This window comes from Sebastes fasciatus, chromosome 6, assembly GCF_043250625.1.
Source record: "Sebastes fasciatus isolate fSebFas1 chromosome 6, fSebFas1.pri, whole genome shotgun sequence".
Classification (NCBI taxonomy): domain Eukaryota; kingdom Metazoa; phylum Chordata; class Actinopteri; order Perciformes; family Sebastidae; genus Sebastes; species Sebastes fasciatus.
Window position 1 is genome coordinate 33,406,545 of NC_133800.1, and position 13,966 is coordinate 33,420,510.

The window sequence follows — 13,966 nt, forward strand, 5'->3', positions numbered from 1 at the left end:
CAGTTTTAAAGCTAGAGTGAAGATACTGGTATCATATGAATGTAGAAAACCTGAGGAATCCATTGGTCATACTAGCTTGTCAGGAAGGAGGCTAAATTACGCTAAGTTCTGGCGAGGAAAAACTGGCATGGCCATTTTCAAAGGGGTCCCTGCAGCTGTTGTTGCCTGTTGGGCTGCAGTTTGCCATGTTAAGATTTGAGCATATTGTTTTATGCTAAATGCAGTACCTGTGAGGGTTTCTGGACAATATCTGTCATTGTTTTGTGTCGTTAATTGATTTCCAATAATAAATATATACATACATTTGCATAAAGCAGCATATTTGCCCACTTCCATGTTGATAAGAGGATTAAATACTTGACAAATCTCCCTTTAAGGTACATTTTGAACAGCTAAAAAAATGTGTGATTAATTTGCGATTAATCGCGATTCACTATGGAAAATCATGCAATTAATCACGATTAAATATTTTAATCGATTGACAGCCCTAATTATGACACAAGCTCCGGTTTTGGTGCTGACCTGCACAAACGAAGAAGAGATTGAACCCCTGATCTCGATGTATTTATCTCCCATTATTGCAGTATAATTTCTTCTAATGCTATTTTTTCACAGTAGCCTGACTCAACATTGCAAATTATTCAATAGCATTACTGTATGCATTTATTCCACTGCTAATTGCCATCTAGAAATAGCAGAGTGTGGGACTGACAGAGCTGTCAAGAGACTGCATCCTCCCATCCTCATCCTGCAGCCATTCACTCAGTTCAAGAAGGACTGGCAGCCACCATGCCGGCTCTGTAAGGGCCCTTCACACAACAAGGAACAAGGAAGGAGGAAAAAAAGGCCACTGAAAAGTATTACGGCTCTCAAGGAACAAGGAAGCCACTCGACTGGTTTGACTGGATTTCCCCTCAATGAGATGGAAAGTGTGGGTTCCTTTAATCAGGGAGAGTACGTCTGCTATGCCGGGGATAAAAACAGAAACTCTGGCTTTGGTCAAACAGGAGAATGAGGGGATATAAAACTCTCAAACTGTTCAATAAACTTCATATCAGGTACATTAGCAAGACATAAAAACTGCCAAAGAACACTTGTGCACAGCTGAACTGTCTTAAAAGCAGACACTGTCCTCCCAAGAAGAACTTCATCATCATTAGTCGTTTCGGCAAGCGCCCAAAAATGACATTTGTTTATGTCAGAGGGACAGGAGTCCTCCAGCTGTTGTAGGAATTATGATGAGAGCAAAGGAGGAAGTCAGGTGACGTTGTTATAGAGTGACAAAGTCAGGCTGGATGGATGGGTCAACAAAACATCAGACTTTCACACACGGGACGCAGATGTTTGCTTTCCGTTTCAAACCAAAAGTCAATGTTTTTTTAAAGCATGACCGCGATGGTTCCCTAACCTTAACCGGTTCAGAAAGGAGACGGCGAGGAGAGTCACTTTCCTGTATCTGTGTCATGTATCTGTATCTCCCTTTAGGAGACTAGCTGCATATCCTGAGTCTATTATCTCCGATGGGAGAAGTGAACATGAACACAGATTATGATCAATTCTTTCGCCCCATAGTCACCAAAGTAAATATTTGACCCATTTTTCACAAGCCACTATCTCCTGCACAATCTGACACTAAAATAACAACTAACATTCGCTAACGCCCTGGCTAAATAGTTTGCGTAATACTAAATATGGCTGTTAGCTGTGTAAATATCTAATGTTAGTAAAAGAAAATATTAGGGCTGTCAATAGATTAAAATATTTAATCGCGATTAATCGCATGATTGTCCATAGTTGTACGAATAATCACCCATTTTTTATCAGTTCAAAATGTACCTTAAAGAGAGATTTGTCAAGTATTTAATACTCTTATCAACATGGGAGTGGACAAATATGCTGCTTTATGCAAATGTGTGTATATATTTATTATTGTAAATCATTAACAACACAAAACAATGACAGATATTGTCCAGAAACCCTCACAGGTACTGCATTTAGCATAAAACAATATGCTCAAATCATAACATGGCAAACTGCAGCCCAACAGGCAACAACAGCTGTCAGTGTGTCAGTGTGCTGACTTGACTATGACTTGCCCCAAACTGCATGTGATTATCATAAAGTGGGCATGTCTGTAAAGGGGAGACTCGTGGCTACCCATAGAACCCATTTTCATTCACATATCTGGAGGTCAGAGGTCAAGGGACCCCTTTGAAAATGGCCATGACAGTTTTTCCTCGCCACAATTTAGCGTTAGTTTGGAGCGTTATTTAACCTCCTTCACGACAAGCTAGTATGACATGGTTGGTACCGATGGATTCCTCAGGTTTTTCTAGTTTCATATGATGCCATATTCAGTCTAACTTTAAGACTGAGCCCGCTGCAACCTAAAAATTGCAAGTCGTGTTAATGTGTTAAAGAAATGAGTGGTGTCAAAACGAATTTGCGTTAACGTGTTATTATCTTGTTAACTTTGACAGCCCTAATATATTTATTACATATACCCAGAATCCATCAATTACACTTTATATACACACTTTAACTGAACTGAAAAAGAGACTAAATTGGTGCTATAGTGTGACCGTACTTCACGACTTTTAATGTCCTCACGTAGCGTCGTGTTTATCACGTTGATAAAAACCCAAATCTATTTGAAAAACCCACCGATGTGGTATTCTCCCATTTGTAGGCAGAAATCTTCTGACAGCTCTGATTTCAAGGGTGAACTACAAGGTTTCTGTTTTTAAAAATGTTGAGGAAATGAAAGTCACCATAACAACCAACATTTTTCTCCTACACATACCCACAACATTGTGAGATGTTTAGGGTCTTGCTCAAGGACGCCTCAACAGGTGGACAGAAAGAGAGCTGGGAATCAAATCACCAAACTTACAATTACAGAGTAGCAGTACCACTCTCCCGACTGAGCCACAGCTGCCCAGGCAGCCTTTTCTTGTTCCCACTATGACAATAAAATGCAGTAAAACACTAAAACATTCACCATTTTTGAAAAGGGGGCAAGGCAGTCCTGAACTTGCAACAGCATTTTTACGACTTTAAACCACATGTGTGCTCAACTTTCTATATCAAAAATACAACTTCACAAGTTGTATAAGATCATCAGGCAACTTCGTGGTTTGCTAGTGAATGCATGCAGGTTGTTTAAAGCAGTTTGAGCCACATGTTGTGCATGTGCAGGAGAACAAAAACTCCTTACAAAATTTGCTGCATGGCCTACTAGAAGTCAAAAACACCATTGGGCACCTTTAAGCTGCAATCTAACTAAGGTTAACGGTCCAGAAAAACGCCTAAACAATTACAAGTTTCTTTTAGAAGTAGCAATTCCCACACAGTATATTGTTCTCAACATAAAGGAGATAAATTGTATGTAGCAAGACTCCAGAAAGGTCTGCTGTGAAACACTCAAAGAGTACAAGATTCACAGAAGGTTTTACAGGTGAACACGAGCTACACTCTCCATCAATCTCTCTGTGCAAGCTGTGAAACAACATGATGGTCTTTTTTATAATTCCACTTGGCTGAGCCCACTGCGACCCAGCTGTGTCCCCTTCCATCCCCCCAACCGCCCGACCTCACCCCTATCTCATCATTCTGTAATAGACGAGTTTGGTGGCGGTGGCCGTGGTGGCGGTGGCCGTGGTGGCAGCCTCAGGCAGCCCTCGCACCCAAGATGAGAAATGGTCAAAAACGATCAGTGAGAAACAATATGCCAGAGGCTGAGAGTTAGAGATAGGCAGACAATAGTTTTGATGGCGTGAAAATCAATCAGCATGTCTGTGAGAGAGAGAAGAGCAATTTGTAATCTGGAAAGAAGCCAGGATGTTAAATAAACTGGTGGCACGGTGGGGGCTGTGTTTTTATTTTAACCTTTCATTAACTGAACTTTATCTGGCTGAATACACATGCTCGCTGTCAGCTCTTTCTTCTTATTCTTTCAGTTACACACCTGTCCAGTACAACCACAGCCTCCTGCTCTAGGACACCCATCAGCTTCACTTGAACACAGACGCAGATCTAGTGACTTGCTTGAGGGCACCTCAGCAGTACTTGTGGCAGCAGGAGGAGGAAGCAATGTCTCATTAAGTTTCACCTGACTTCGTCTTACGATCCTCTACAACAAGCAAGTGCACAGGTTCCACTGATGTGTATCTGTTTTATAGGTTGATATTTATATTTCAAGAACAAAGAAGCCAACACATGCACACTGGAAAAAAAAGTCAAGCACCCTTGTTAACCCTCGAAACGTACTGTTGTCACAGCGGGAAAGAATTTGGAAGAGGATCATGAGACACCAAAACTTCCCACTGAAATAAATGATATTCGTTAACAACTCGCAGCTTCTTAAAAGCTATTTCAGTTGTTGTTTTTCAACTTTTTCCAACTTGCCTTACACACATGTATGTACTCTGTGTGTGGTTAGGACCACAGGGATATAAGGAGGTGCTGGGAATCTAGTGTGTGAATTTCTTTTATTAATTTACTTATTAATTTTTTTTTTATTATTATTATTATTTTCATTTTTCTCCTACCTTGTATTTGAATACTTTGTTTCTCAATTTACAGTTGCAATCTGTTATTATATGTACAACATATTATTTTATTTGTTGTGGTTTAGGTTGTTGTAGTCATTTCTCTTAAGGAAACACTAAAAAGTATGATCAAAAAAAATTACTTTGTACCTTAAACACACAGTACACACAGCTTTATGCAAATGTATGTATATATTTATTATTGGAAAGCAATTAACAACACAAAACAATGACAATTAGTGTCCAGGGAATAATAGGGAAAGTGCACATCTTGCACAGGATTTTTTTGTTTTTTGTTTTTTTAAAAGACTCCATCAACATACAGTTATATTGCATAGCCTAATATTGCCCATTAGATTTTTCTGTAAATTAAATTTGTATATTCTTTATCCCTGCGAGGACACTATAATAGGGAAAGTGCACATCTTGCACAGGATTAACTTCTCTTTTATTAATCATTTACTGCCATTAGAATAGCTTTTTGTAACTATTCTTCAGTTTCTATTTAATTTCATTATTATTATTATTATTATTATAAAAACAAAGCAATAGGCCGAGCAGCAGCAGTGAAGTGAGAGCTTACCTCTGACACACAGCAGGGACATCACAGCAACAGTTCCTGCAGAGCAGACGAGCCTTCAGTGAGTTTGCAGCCTGTTGCTCAGACCTCATTGAGACCACTAAGAATACAAAACAACAATCACATTCCGCTCCATCGCTCCGTGTCAGTCACTAATGCAGAGATATGAGGACGAGGCGGACAGTCCAGGAGGTCCTGAGGGTTTAAAAGGATGGCTGTCACCGGCAAAGAGCGACTAAACTACCGGCTGAAATCCGGTAGAGCGGGGCGGCTCTTGTGCTGCATTCAAGGGCTGCAGGAGAGGTGGGGATATGGAGTACTCAGCAACAGAATACAGACATTGAGTTACATTTTGATTCCAATCTAGGATATATATATATATATATATATATATATATATATATATATAAAACATTAAAAAAAAAATAATAATAAAATAACAATAAAAATAATATAATAAATTGAAAATAAATTTTAAAAAACAAGTATCTATAACAACACCGTAAATATTAATGATGAAAAATAGGATCTATTCTACTCATCTAGAATAGAAATATATATATATATACGTAAATTAAATAAAACATAAAAAATAAATAAATCATAAAATAACAATAAAAATAATATAATAAATCAAAAATAAATTTAAAAAAGTATCTATAACAACACTCTAAATAATACTGATGTATTATAAATATATATATATATATATATAATACATATATTCGTAAATTAAATAAAAAATATTGATAATAATAAAAATATTGATAACAATAATATCATAAATAAAAAAATTAAAAATTAATAAAAAAACAGGTATCTATAACAACACTGTAAATAATAACGATGAAAAATAGGATCTATTCTACCAATCTAGAATAGAAATATATATATATATGTATATATATATATATATACATATATATATATACGTATATACGTAAAAAAAAAAAAAGTAAAAAAAATAAACAAATACAAAATTAAAAATAAATTAAAAAACAAGTATCTATAACAACACTGTAAATAATAATGATGAAAAAAAGGATATATCATTAATTGTGTAAAAATGCAAAGATAGTATAAATAGATAAATACGAATATTAGTTTAAATGTACTGCATAAATAAATGCAGTGTTAATGCCTGAGTAAACCAGATTATTGCAATTAATGCATTAATTATTGTTTATTTGAAGATAGCTGCTGATTGGGGTAAAATAATATATATATATATATATATATATGTTTTGTATATATATGTATAACTATACAACACTTTACAATCAATCAAGAAAGATAGAAATACACTTTTCATCCTATTTGTTAATAAAAGTGTCAATTGTAGGGAAACTGACAACACTTTTAAGCCAACAATATCAGGGATCAATTGTTTATTTATACGATAATGACAGGAATTTATGAAAATAAAAATCTTAATTTTTGTCTTAAAATCATTGTGATGTTCTGGGAGATTGAACCCTAAGTCTAGAGTGGCACCGATTTTGGGGGGTTTAAATCCTAGGGCACCAAAAGGTCTAGAGCCAGCCCTCCCAGCTGGCCTGCGTGTGCCAGAAGAAAATACATTTGTCCAGTTTAAATAATGTGAGTGTAAATGGAAATCAAACACCGATCAAAAACCCCAATGTACATTTCTTCATATTAAACAAAAACACATGAAAATGTATTGATCAATAAGAGCTTGATGAAGTGGACTTGACGGTAACACTCATCCAAGGTCAACAGAATGAGGCCATAAATTGGGATTTTCATCACTTGGGGCTGAAAACATGTTTCCTGTAATAGAATACAGACTGGGTTTATCCTGAGTTAGTTCATTGTCAGAGAAGTAAGGTGAACAAAAGGCCATGGAAATCAATGTAGAAGTGCTTTAAAATCATCTTGTAAAAGCAGTATTTAAAGTCAAATTTAAATATTTAAAGTCCAAAATAGGGAATCAGAAGTTTAGTTCAGATCTGTGGTCATATTTGACCGAACTGCTTGTGGTTTGAAAAGTTGCGTTTGTCACAGTTAGCGTCAACATATAATTGAAAGAAAACTGATACAGTACAGTTTTATCGCTGGAAACAAACACTATTTGAATTCCAAACAGCTAATTTGTTTGAGGTCACATGACAAATAAAACTTTACGAGGTTCAGTAAAGGCAGCACTGGAGCTCATGAGCATGCATCAGGTGGTTGATGAGGCTGACATGAACTAAACTTGTGCGCCAGCTTCAGGTAGTGATGGGCTCTTGCAAGTTCAAGTGGTCAAAGGCAGAAAGAGATCTGTAGATTAACACCATTGAATTTTGTGCCGAAACAAACCAGTGATGAGGCTATACAGGTTTGCATTCTTATGTGCAGCTCATACACCTTTATGACACAACGCATTGCAGTCAAAGCCAACTGAATCATGCAAGGTATATTCAGACTCACTGAAATCTGCATTTAAAAAAAAAAAAAAAGAAGAAAAGTGCACCAGTTTAAACTTGATGTAAATAAAGTTGATTTCCACACCAAATAGTACAAAAATGCATTTTATTTCTCTAAAGACCATCATGGTACAAGCTTCAAGTCAACAAGGCCCATCAGTTGAACTCCTCCAAGATATCTGAAATGAAGAGTCGTAATTAGTGGCAGTAAGCAGAATGGAAGGTCAAAACCGACAAGTTGTTTTCCATTACATTAGCAGGAACTGACTTACAATACACTTACTCTTCAGTTGTAGCCAAATCTTCGTTTACTTGCAGAGGTGAGACGGGTCCCAATCATTCTATAAAGACCAGGGGCTGCTCGGGCATGGGCCGCTCGGGCATGGGCCAACACCGCACGTGAATGGAAAGTTCCGGCCTGGAATGCTCGGGCATGGGACGCTCGGGCATGGGCCAACACCGCCAGGGCATGGGCCAACACTGCAAGTCCATGGACAGCTCGGACCTGTGACGCTCGAGCATGGGACTCTCGGACATGGGCCAACACCACCAGGGCATGGGCCTCACTGGCCTGGGCATGGGCCGCTCGGGCATGGGCATGGGCCTGGGCCTCTCGGGCATGGGAGGCATAGGCATTGGACGCTCGGGCATGGGCCTGGGACGCTCGGGCATGGGCCGCTCGGGCATGGGACGCATGGGAGGCATTGGACGCTCGGGCATGGGCCGCATGGGCCGCTCGGGCATGGGACGCATTGGAGGCATGGGCCGCTCGGGCATGGGACGCATTGGCCGCTCGGGCATGGGACGCATTGGAGGCATGGGCCACATTGGAGGCATGGGCCACTCGGGCATAGGAGGCATGGGAAGCTCGGGCATGGGCCTGGGACGCTCGGGCATGGGCCTGGGACGCTCGGGCATGGGCCTGGGACGCTCGGGCATGGGACGCATTGGCCGCTCGGGCATGGGAGGCATGGGTTGCTTGGGCAAGGGCCCATCATGCATGGGCCAAGGCAGGGGCTGAGGCAAGGGCCAAGGCTGCGGCATGGGCCAAGGCTGGGGCCGCTCAGGCATGGACCGAGGATGAGGCTGAGACATGGGCTGCAGGGGCATGGACTTGTAGTCAGACCTTGGTTGAAAGGGATTAACCTGAGGCTGGGGCAGGTAGCCGGGAACCTGGGGCTTGTAGGTCATGTCCCAAATGCCAGACGCAGGGCCATGATAGGAAGCTGTTGATAAATCACACAACATTAATTAAACTTGGTGGAAAACTTTAAAAGTTTGCATCATGAGTGTAGATTGAACCTGTAGTCTCACATGTAATGCCTGCTGGAAGCTCTCCAATAAACAGCAGCCATAGCAGCACCACACTAAAAAAGAAAGACATTTTAAACTACAATTGTCATTTTAGAAATTCTAAATGTATAATGTTTAGTAGAGAAAAAACAAGTTACCGTAGAACAAGTCCCATGGCTTCAGCCAGAGAAAAGATCAAACTGAAATGCCTCTATCCAACTTCAGCTGAACCAACACGACCAAACGTCAGTCTTCCTTCCACAATGGCGCAGTAGCAGGAAACCTGCAGTGCAATTATTTTAACTTGTTCTGACAGCCAATCACAGCTCCCTGTTCCTAAAAGGTTGATTGGAAACAGGTGGAAGTAATGGGGCTGGGTTCATTGTGATACACAGGTGTCCTTCATTTAAATTAGTGTCTATTACTCATCATTGTCCAGCCTCCAGCAATGCATCACTGAACCATTTGATATCATGAAAATGCATCGCCCATGTTTTAAAGCCTGTTCATTCAAGTAAATAAAGTGGTATCATTTTAGTCATTTAGTCATCATTTTAGTGATAATCTTCCCTACCACTGGCGGTGGCAAACTATCCCATGAAGAACCTGATCAAGTTTTACAAAACACAACACCTAAGGAATTCTTAGTTGTATCACCACGCCGTGGCGTACGCAGGCTACTAATCCCCAAAACTAATGAAACAAGGCATCTAGTTCAAATCACTACCTCATCTGCTGCCAGCTCTATTAACGAAAGCTGCAGTCGTTTGGTTTCTAAATATCAGATCGCTGTCTGCCAAAGCCCTACCGATAAAATATTTGATTCTTCAACATGACCTGAATATGATTGGTTTATGTGAAACATGGCTGAAACCAAATGTTTTATTACCATTAAATGAAGCTTCCCCACCTGATTTCACTTATGCCCATGTTGCTAGGGCTGCTAAACAAGGTGGAAGTGTTGCTTTAGTCTACAAAATTATTTGTAATTTAACCTCTAAACACAATATTAAATCCAACTCATTTGAGTCTCGTATTAAAATCATCTCCATTAACCATGAATTGCCTTGTCCAGGGCAGCAGGCTCCATCTTGTGGTACTATACAGACCGCCTTGCCCTTATTCACAAGTTTTAGAGGAATTTATCTCAGACATTACTCATTCTGATCAGATCGTAATTATTGGCGATATCAATATTCACCTGAACAAGGCTGTGTAAAGCCTTTTTGGCCCTCCTCGATATATTTGGTTTCACTTAGTCTGTACATGAACCCACTCATTTCAGTGGTAACACCCTTGATCTGATGTTGTAAGGCAAAATAGATGTTACTGCCATGACTGTCTCTCCCTTCACATCAGTGATGTCAGATCACTTTATTAAATTTGAAGCAACAGCCTGTCCACATAATATGGGGGCTGATGTATTTACCAGATCGGTCCATCAACTATAACTGATAAATAAACTTAGTGAGCTATTACTTGTGGTTCTGGCTCCTTTCAATACAGCAACAGGACCGTCAAAAACTATACTAGTGACTTAAACACAGCCCTTTCTTCTGGACTCAGTGGAACCTCTTACTACTAAAATGGGACAGTCACAGGTCTACATTGTGGTTTAATATTGAAATCTGTATTAAAAGAGAAAAAAGATGCCCTGTGGAGTTCTTAAATGGTTTCCATTCAGTGTCGTCACTAAAACAGATTGCCCATCATTGAGGTTAAACATGTGAGTTCAACACATTTAAATTCTGCATTGTTACAGCAAATTAAGATTCTAGCTCGTAAACATGGCTGAAATTTTAACAATATTAAATCCAACTCATTTGAGTTTCTTGTATTAAATTCATCTCTATTAACCATGAATTGCCTTGTCCAGGGCAGCAGGCTCCATCTTGTGGTACTATACAGACCGCCTGGCCCTTATTCACAATATTTAGAAGAATTCACAGAATTTATTTGAGACATTACTCATTCTGATCAGATCGTACTTAGTGATTTCAATATTATCCTGAACAAGGCTGATGATCCTCCGTGTACAGCCTTTTTGGTTTCACCTAGTCTGTACATGAACTTACTCAGTGATAACACCCTTGATCTGATACTGTAACGTGGAGTAGATGTTACTGCCGTGAATTGCTCTTCCGTCACATCAATGATGCAACAGCCTGTCCACATAAACTGAAATCTGAATTAAAAGAGAAAAAGGTGCCCTGTGGAGTTCTTAAATGGTTTCCATTCAGTGTCATCACTAAAACGTATTGAACATGGCTGAAATCTGCCCCGTACCAACACCTGTCAATTGGAGGAATAGTGCGAAACAAAAGTCTGGGTCTCACCTCACTCGTTCACATGCACGAGTCAAACAAAACACGGACAAAATGGCTCCAGAGCGTTACTAAAAAAAGTAAAGAAACCACTTGTGGATTTGTTCAGTTTTGAACTGCCCAAAACCTTAAAGAGTATGGCACCAAGAACAAAACTTTAAACTTGATGTAAATAAAGTTTATTTCCACACCAAATAGTACAAAAACACATTTTATTTCTCTAAAGACCATCATGGTACAAGCTTCAAGTCAACAAGGCCCATCAGTTGAACTCCTCCAAGATATCTGAAATGAAGAGTTGTAATTAGTGGCAGTAAGCAGAATGGAAGGTCAAAACCTACAAGTTGTTTTCCATTACATTAGCAGGAACTGACTTACAATACACTTACTCTTCAGTTGTAGCCAAATCTTCGTTTACTTGCAGAGGTGAGACGGGTCCCACTCATTCTATAAAGACCAGGGGCTGCTCGGGCATGGGCCAACACCGCACGTGAATGGAAAGTTCAGGTCTGGAATGCTCGGGCATGGGACGCTCGGGCATGGGCCAACACCGCCAGGGCATGGGCCAACACTGCAAGTCCATGGACAGCTCGGACCTGTGACGCTCGAGCATGGGACTCTCGGACATGGGCCAACACCACCAGGGCATGGGCCTCACTGGCCTGGGCATGGGCCGCTCGGGCATGGGCATGGGCCTGGGCCTCTCGGGCATGGGAGGCATAGGCATTGGACGCTCAGGCATGGGCCTGGGACGCTCGGGCATGGGCCTGGGCTGCTCGGGCATGGGACGCATTGGACGCTCGGGCATGGGACGCATGGGCCACATTGGAGGCATGGGCCGCTCGGGCATGGGACGCATGGGCCACATTGGAGGCATGGGCCGCTCGGGCATGGGACGCATGGGCCACATTGGAGGCATGGGCCGCTCGGGCATGGGACGCATGGGCCACATTGGAGGCATGGGCCTGGGACGCTCGGGTATGGGCCGCTCGGACATGGGCCTGGGACGCTCGGGCATGGGACGCATTGGAGGCATGGGCCGCTCGGGCATGGGAGGCATGGGTTGCTCGGGCAAGGGCCCATCATGCATGGGCCAAGGCAGGGGCTGAGGCAAGGGCCAAGGCTGCGGCATGGGCCAAGGCTGGGGCCGCTCAGGCATGGACCGAGGATGAGGCTGAGACATGGGCTGCAGGGGCATGGACTTGTAGTCAGACCTTGGTTGAAAGGGATTAACCTGAGGCTGGGGCAGGTAGCCGGGAACCTGGGGCTTGTAGGTCATGTCCCAAATGCCAGACGCAGGGCCATGATAGGAAGCTGTTGATAAATCACACAACATTAATTAAACTTGGTGGAAAACTTTAAAAGTTTGCATCATGAGTGTAGATTGAACCTGTAGTCTCACATGTAATGCCTGCTGGAAGCTCTCCAATAAACAGCAGCCATAGCAGCACCACACTAAAAAAGAAAGACATTTTAAACTACAATTGTCATTTTAGAAATTCTAAATGTATAATGTTTAGTAGAGAAAAAACAAGTTACCGTAGAACAAGTCCCATGGCTTCAGCCAGAGAAAAGATCAAACTGAAATGCCTCTATCCAACTTCAGCTGAACCAACACGACCAAACGTCAGTCTACCTTCCACAGTGGCGCAGTAGCAGGAAACCTGCAGTGCAATTATTTTAACTTGTTCTGACAGCCAATCACAGCTCCCTGTTCCTAAAAGGTTGATTGGAAACAGGTGGAAGTAATGGGGCTGGGTTCATTGTGATACACAGGTGTCCTTCATTTAAATTAGTGTCTATTACTCATCATTGTCCAGCCTCCAGCAATGCATCACTGAACCGTTTGATATCATGAAAATGCATCGCCCATGTTTTAAAGCCTGTTCATTCAAGTAAATAAAGTGGTATCATTTTAGTCATTTAGTCATCATTTTAGTGATAATCTTCCCTACCACTGGCAGTGGCAAACTGTCCCATGAAGAACCTGATCAAGTTTTACAAAACACAACACCTAAGGAATTCTTAGTTGTATCACCACGCCGTGGCGTACGCAGGCTACTAATCCCCAAAACTAATGAAACAAGGCATCTAGTTGAAATCACTACTTCATCTGCTGCCAGCTCTATTAATGAAAGCTGCAGTCGTTTGGTTTCTAAATATCAGATCGCTGTCTACCAAAGCCCTACCGATAAAATATTTGATTCTTCAACATGACTTGAATATGATTGGTTTATGTGAAACATGGCTGAAACCAAATGTTTTATTACCATTAAATTAAGCTTCCCCACCTGATTTCACTTATGCCCATGTTGCTAGGGCTGCTAAACAAGGTGAAAGTGTTGCTTTAGTCTACAAAATTATTTGTAATTTAACCTCTAAACACAATATTAAATCCAACTCATTTGAGTCTCGTATTAAAATCATCTCCATTAACCATGAATTGCCTTGTCCAGGGCAGCAGGCTCCATCTTGTGGTACTATACAGACCGCTTTGCCCTTATTCACAAGTTTTAGAGGAATTTATCTCAGACATTACTAATTCTGATCAGATCGTAATTATTGGCGATATCAATATTCACCTGAACAAGGCTGTGTAAAGCCTTTTTGGCCCTCCTCGATATATTTGGTTTCACTTAGTCTGTACATGAACCCACTCATTCCAGTGGTAACACCCTTGATCTGATACTGTAACGCAAAATAGATGTCACTGCCATGACTCTCTCCTGTCAGTGATGTCAGATCACTTTATTAAATTTGAAGCAACAGCCTGTCCACATAATATGGGGG

General features: G+C 41.0%; 2 protein-coding genes across 5 annotated transcripts; both read right to left on the bottom strand.

The window, feature by feature from the left end:
- Positions 1-7,648: 7,648 nt before the first annotated feature.
- Positions 7,649-9,166, bottom strand: LOC141769902 (uncharacterized). 3 transcript variants are annotated; one of them, XM_074639414.1, is made up of 5 exons: positions 9,011-9,166; positions 8,874-8,926; positions 8,414-8,785; positions 7,843-8,323; positions 7,649-7,738 (listed from the first exon to the last, which is right to left on the bottom strand). In XM_074639414.1, the coding sequence occupies exons 1-4, from the start codon at positions 9,025-9,027 to the stop codon at positions 7,896-7,898; spliced, it is 870 nt and encodes a 289-aa protein (XP_074495515.1). In that variant the 5' UTR covers positions 9,028-9,166; the 3' UTR covers positions 7,649-7,738; positions 7,843-7,895. The 3 variants fall into 3 exon arrangements, with proteins under 3 accessions (XP_074495515.1, XP_074495516.1, XP_074495514.1); XM_074639415.1 differs by having other exon boundaries at positions 7,843-8,251; positions 8,375-8,785; XM_074639413.1 differs by having other exon boundaries at positions 7,843-8,341; positions 8,375-8,785.
- A 2,205-nt stretch (positions 9,167-11,371) lies between these two features.
- On the bottom strand, positions 11,372-12,871 carry LOC141769904 (uncharacterized). 2 transcript variants are annotated; one of them, XM_074639416.1, is made up of 5 exons: positions 12,716-12,871; positions 12,579-12,631; positions 12,172-12,490; positions 11,566-12,141; positions 11,372-11,461 (listed from the first exon to the last, which is right to left on the bottom strand). In XM_074639416.1, exons 1-4 carry the CDS (start codon positions 12,730-12,732, stop codon positions 11,619-11,621), a joined length of 912 nt encoding a protein of 303 aa, XP_074495517.1. In that variant the 5' UTR covers positions 12,733-12,871; the 3' UTR covers positions 11,372-11,461; positions 11,566-11,618. The 2 variants fall into 2 exon arrangements, with proteins under 2 accessions (XP_074495517.1, XP_074495518.1); XM_074639417.1 differs by having other exon boundaries at positions 11,555-12,141.
- Between the last annotated feature and the right edge of the window lie 1,095 nt (positions 12,872-13,966).

Coding starts and splice junctions, on each gene's coding strand:
- LOC141769902 (XM_074639413.1), bottom strand. Junction 8,786..8,873: donor GCTTCCAGCAGGCATTACAT/GTGAGACTACAG, acceptor ATTTATCAACAG/CTTCCTATCATGGCCCTGCG. Junction 8,342..8,374: donor GCCTCCAATGTGGCCCATGC/CTCCAATGCGTC, acceptor AGCGGCCAATGC/GTCCCATGCCCGAGCGGCCC.
- LOC141769904 (XM_074639416.1), bottom strand. Junction 12,491..12,578: donor GCTTCCAGCAGGCATTACAT/GTGAGACTACAG, acceptor ATTTATCAACAG/CTTCCTATCATGGCCCTGCG. Junction 12,142..12,171: donor CCCGAGCGTCCCAGGCCCAT/GTCCGAGCGGCC, acceptor CGAGCGTCCCAG/GCCCATGCCTCCAATGTGGC.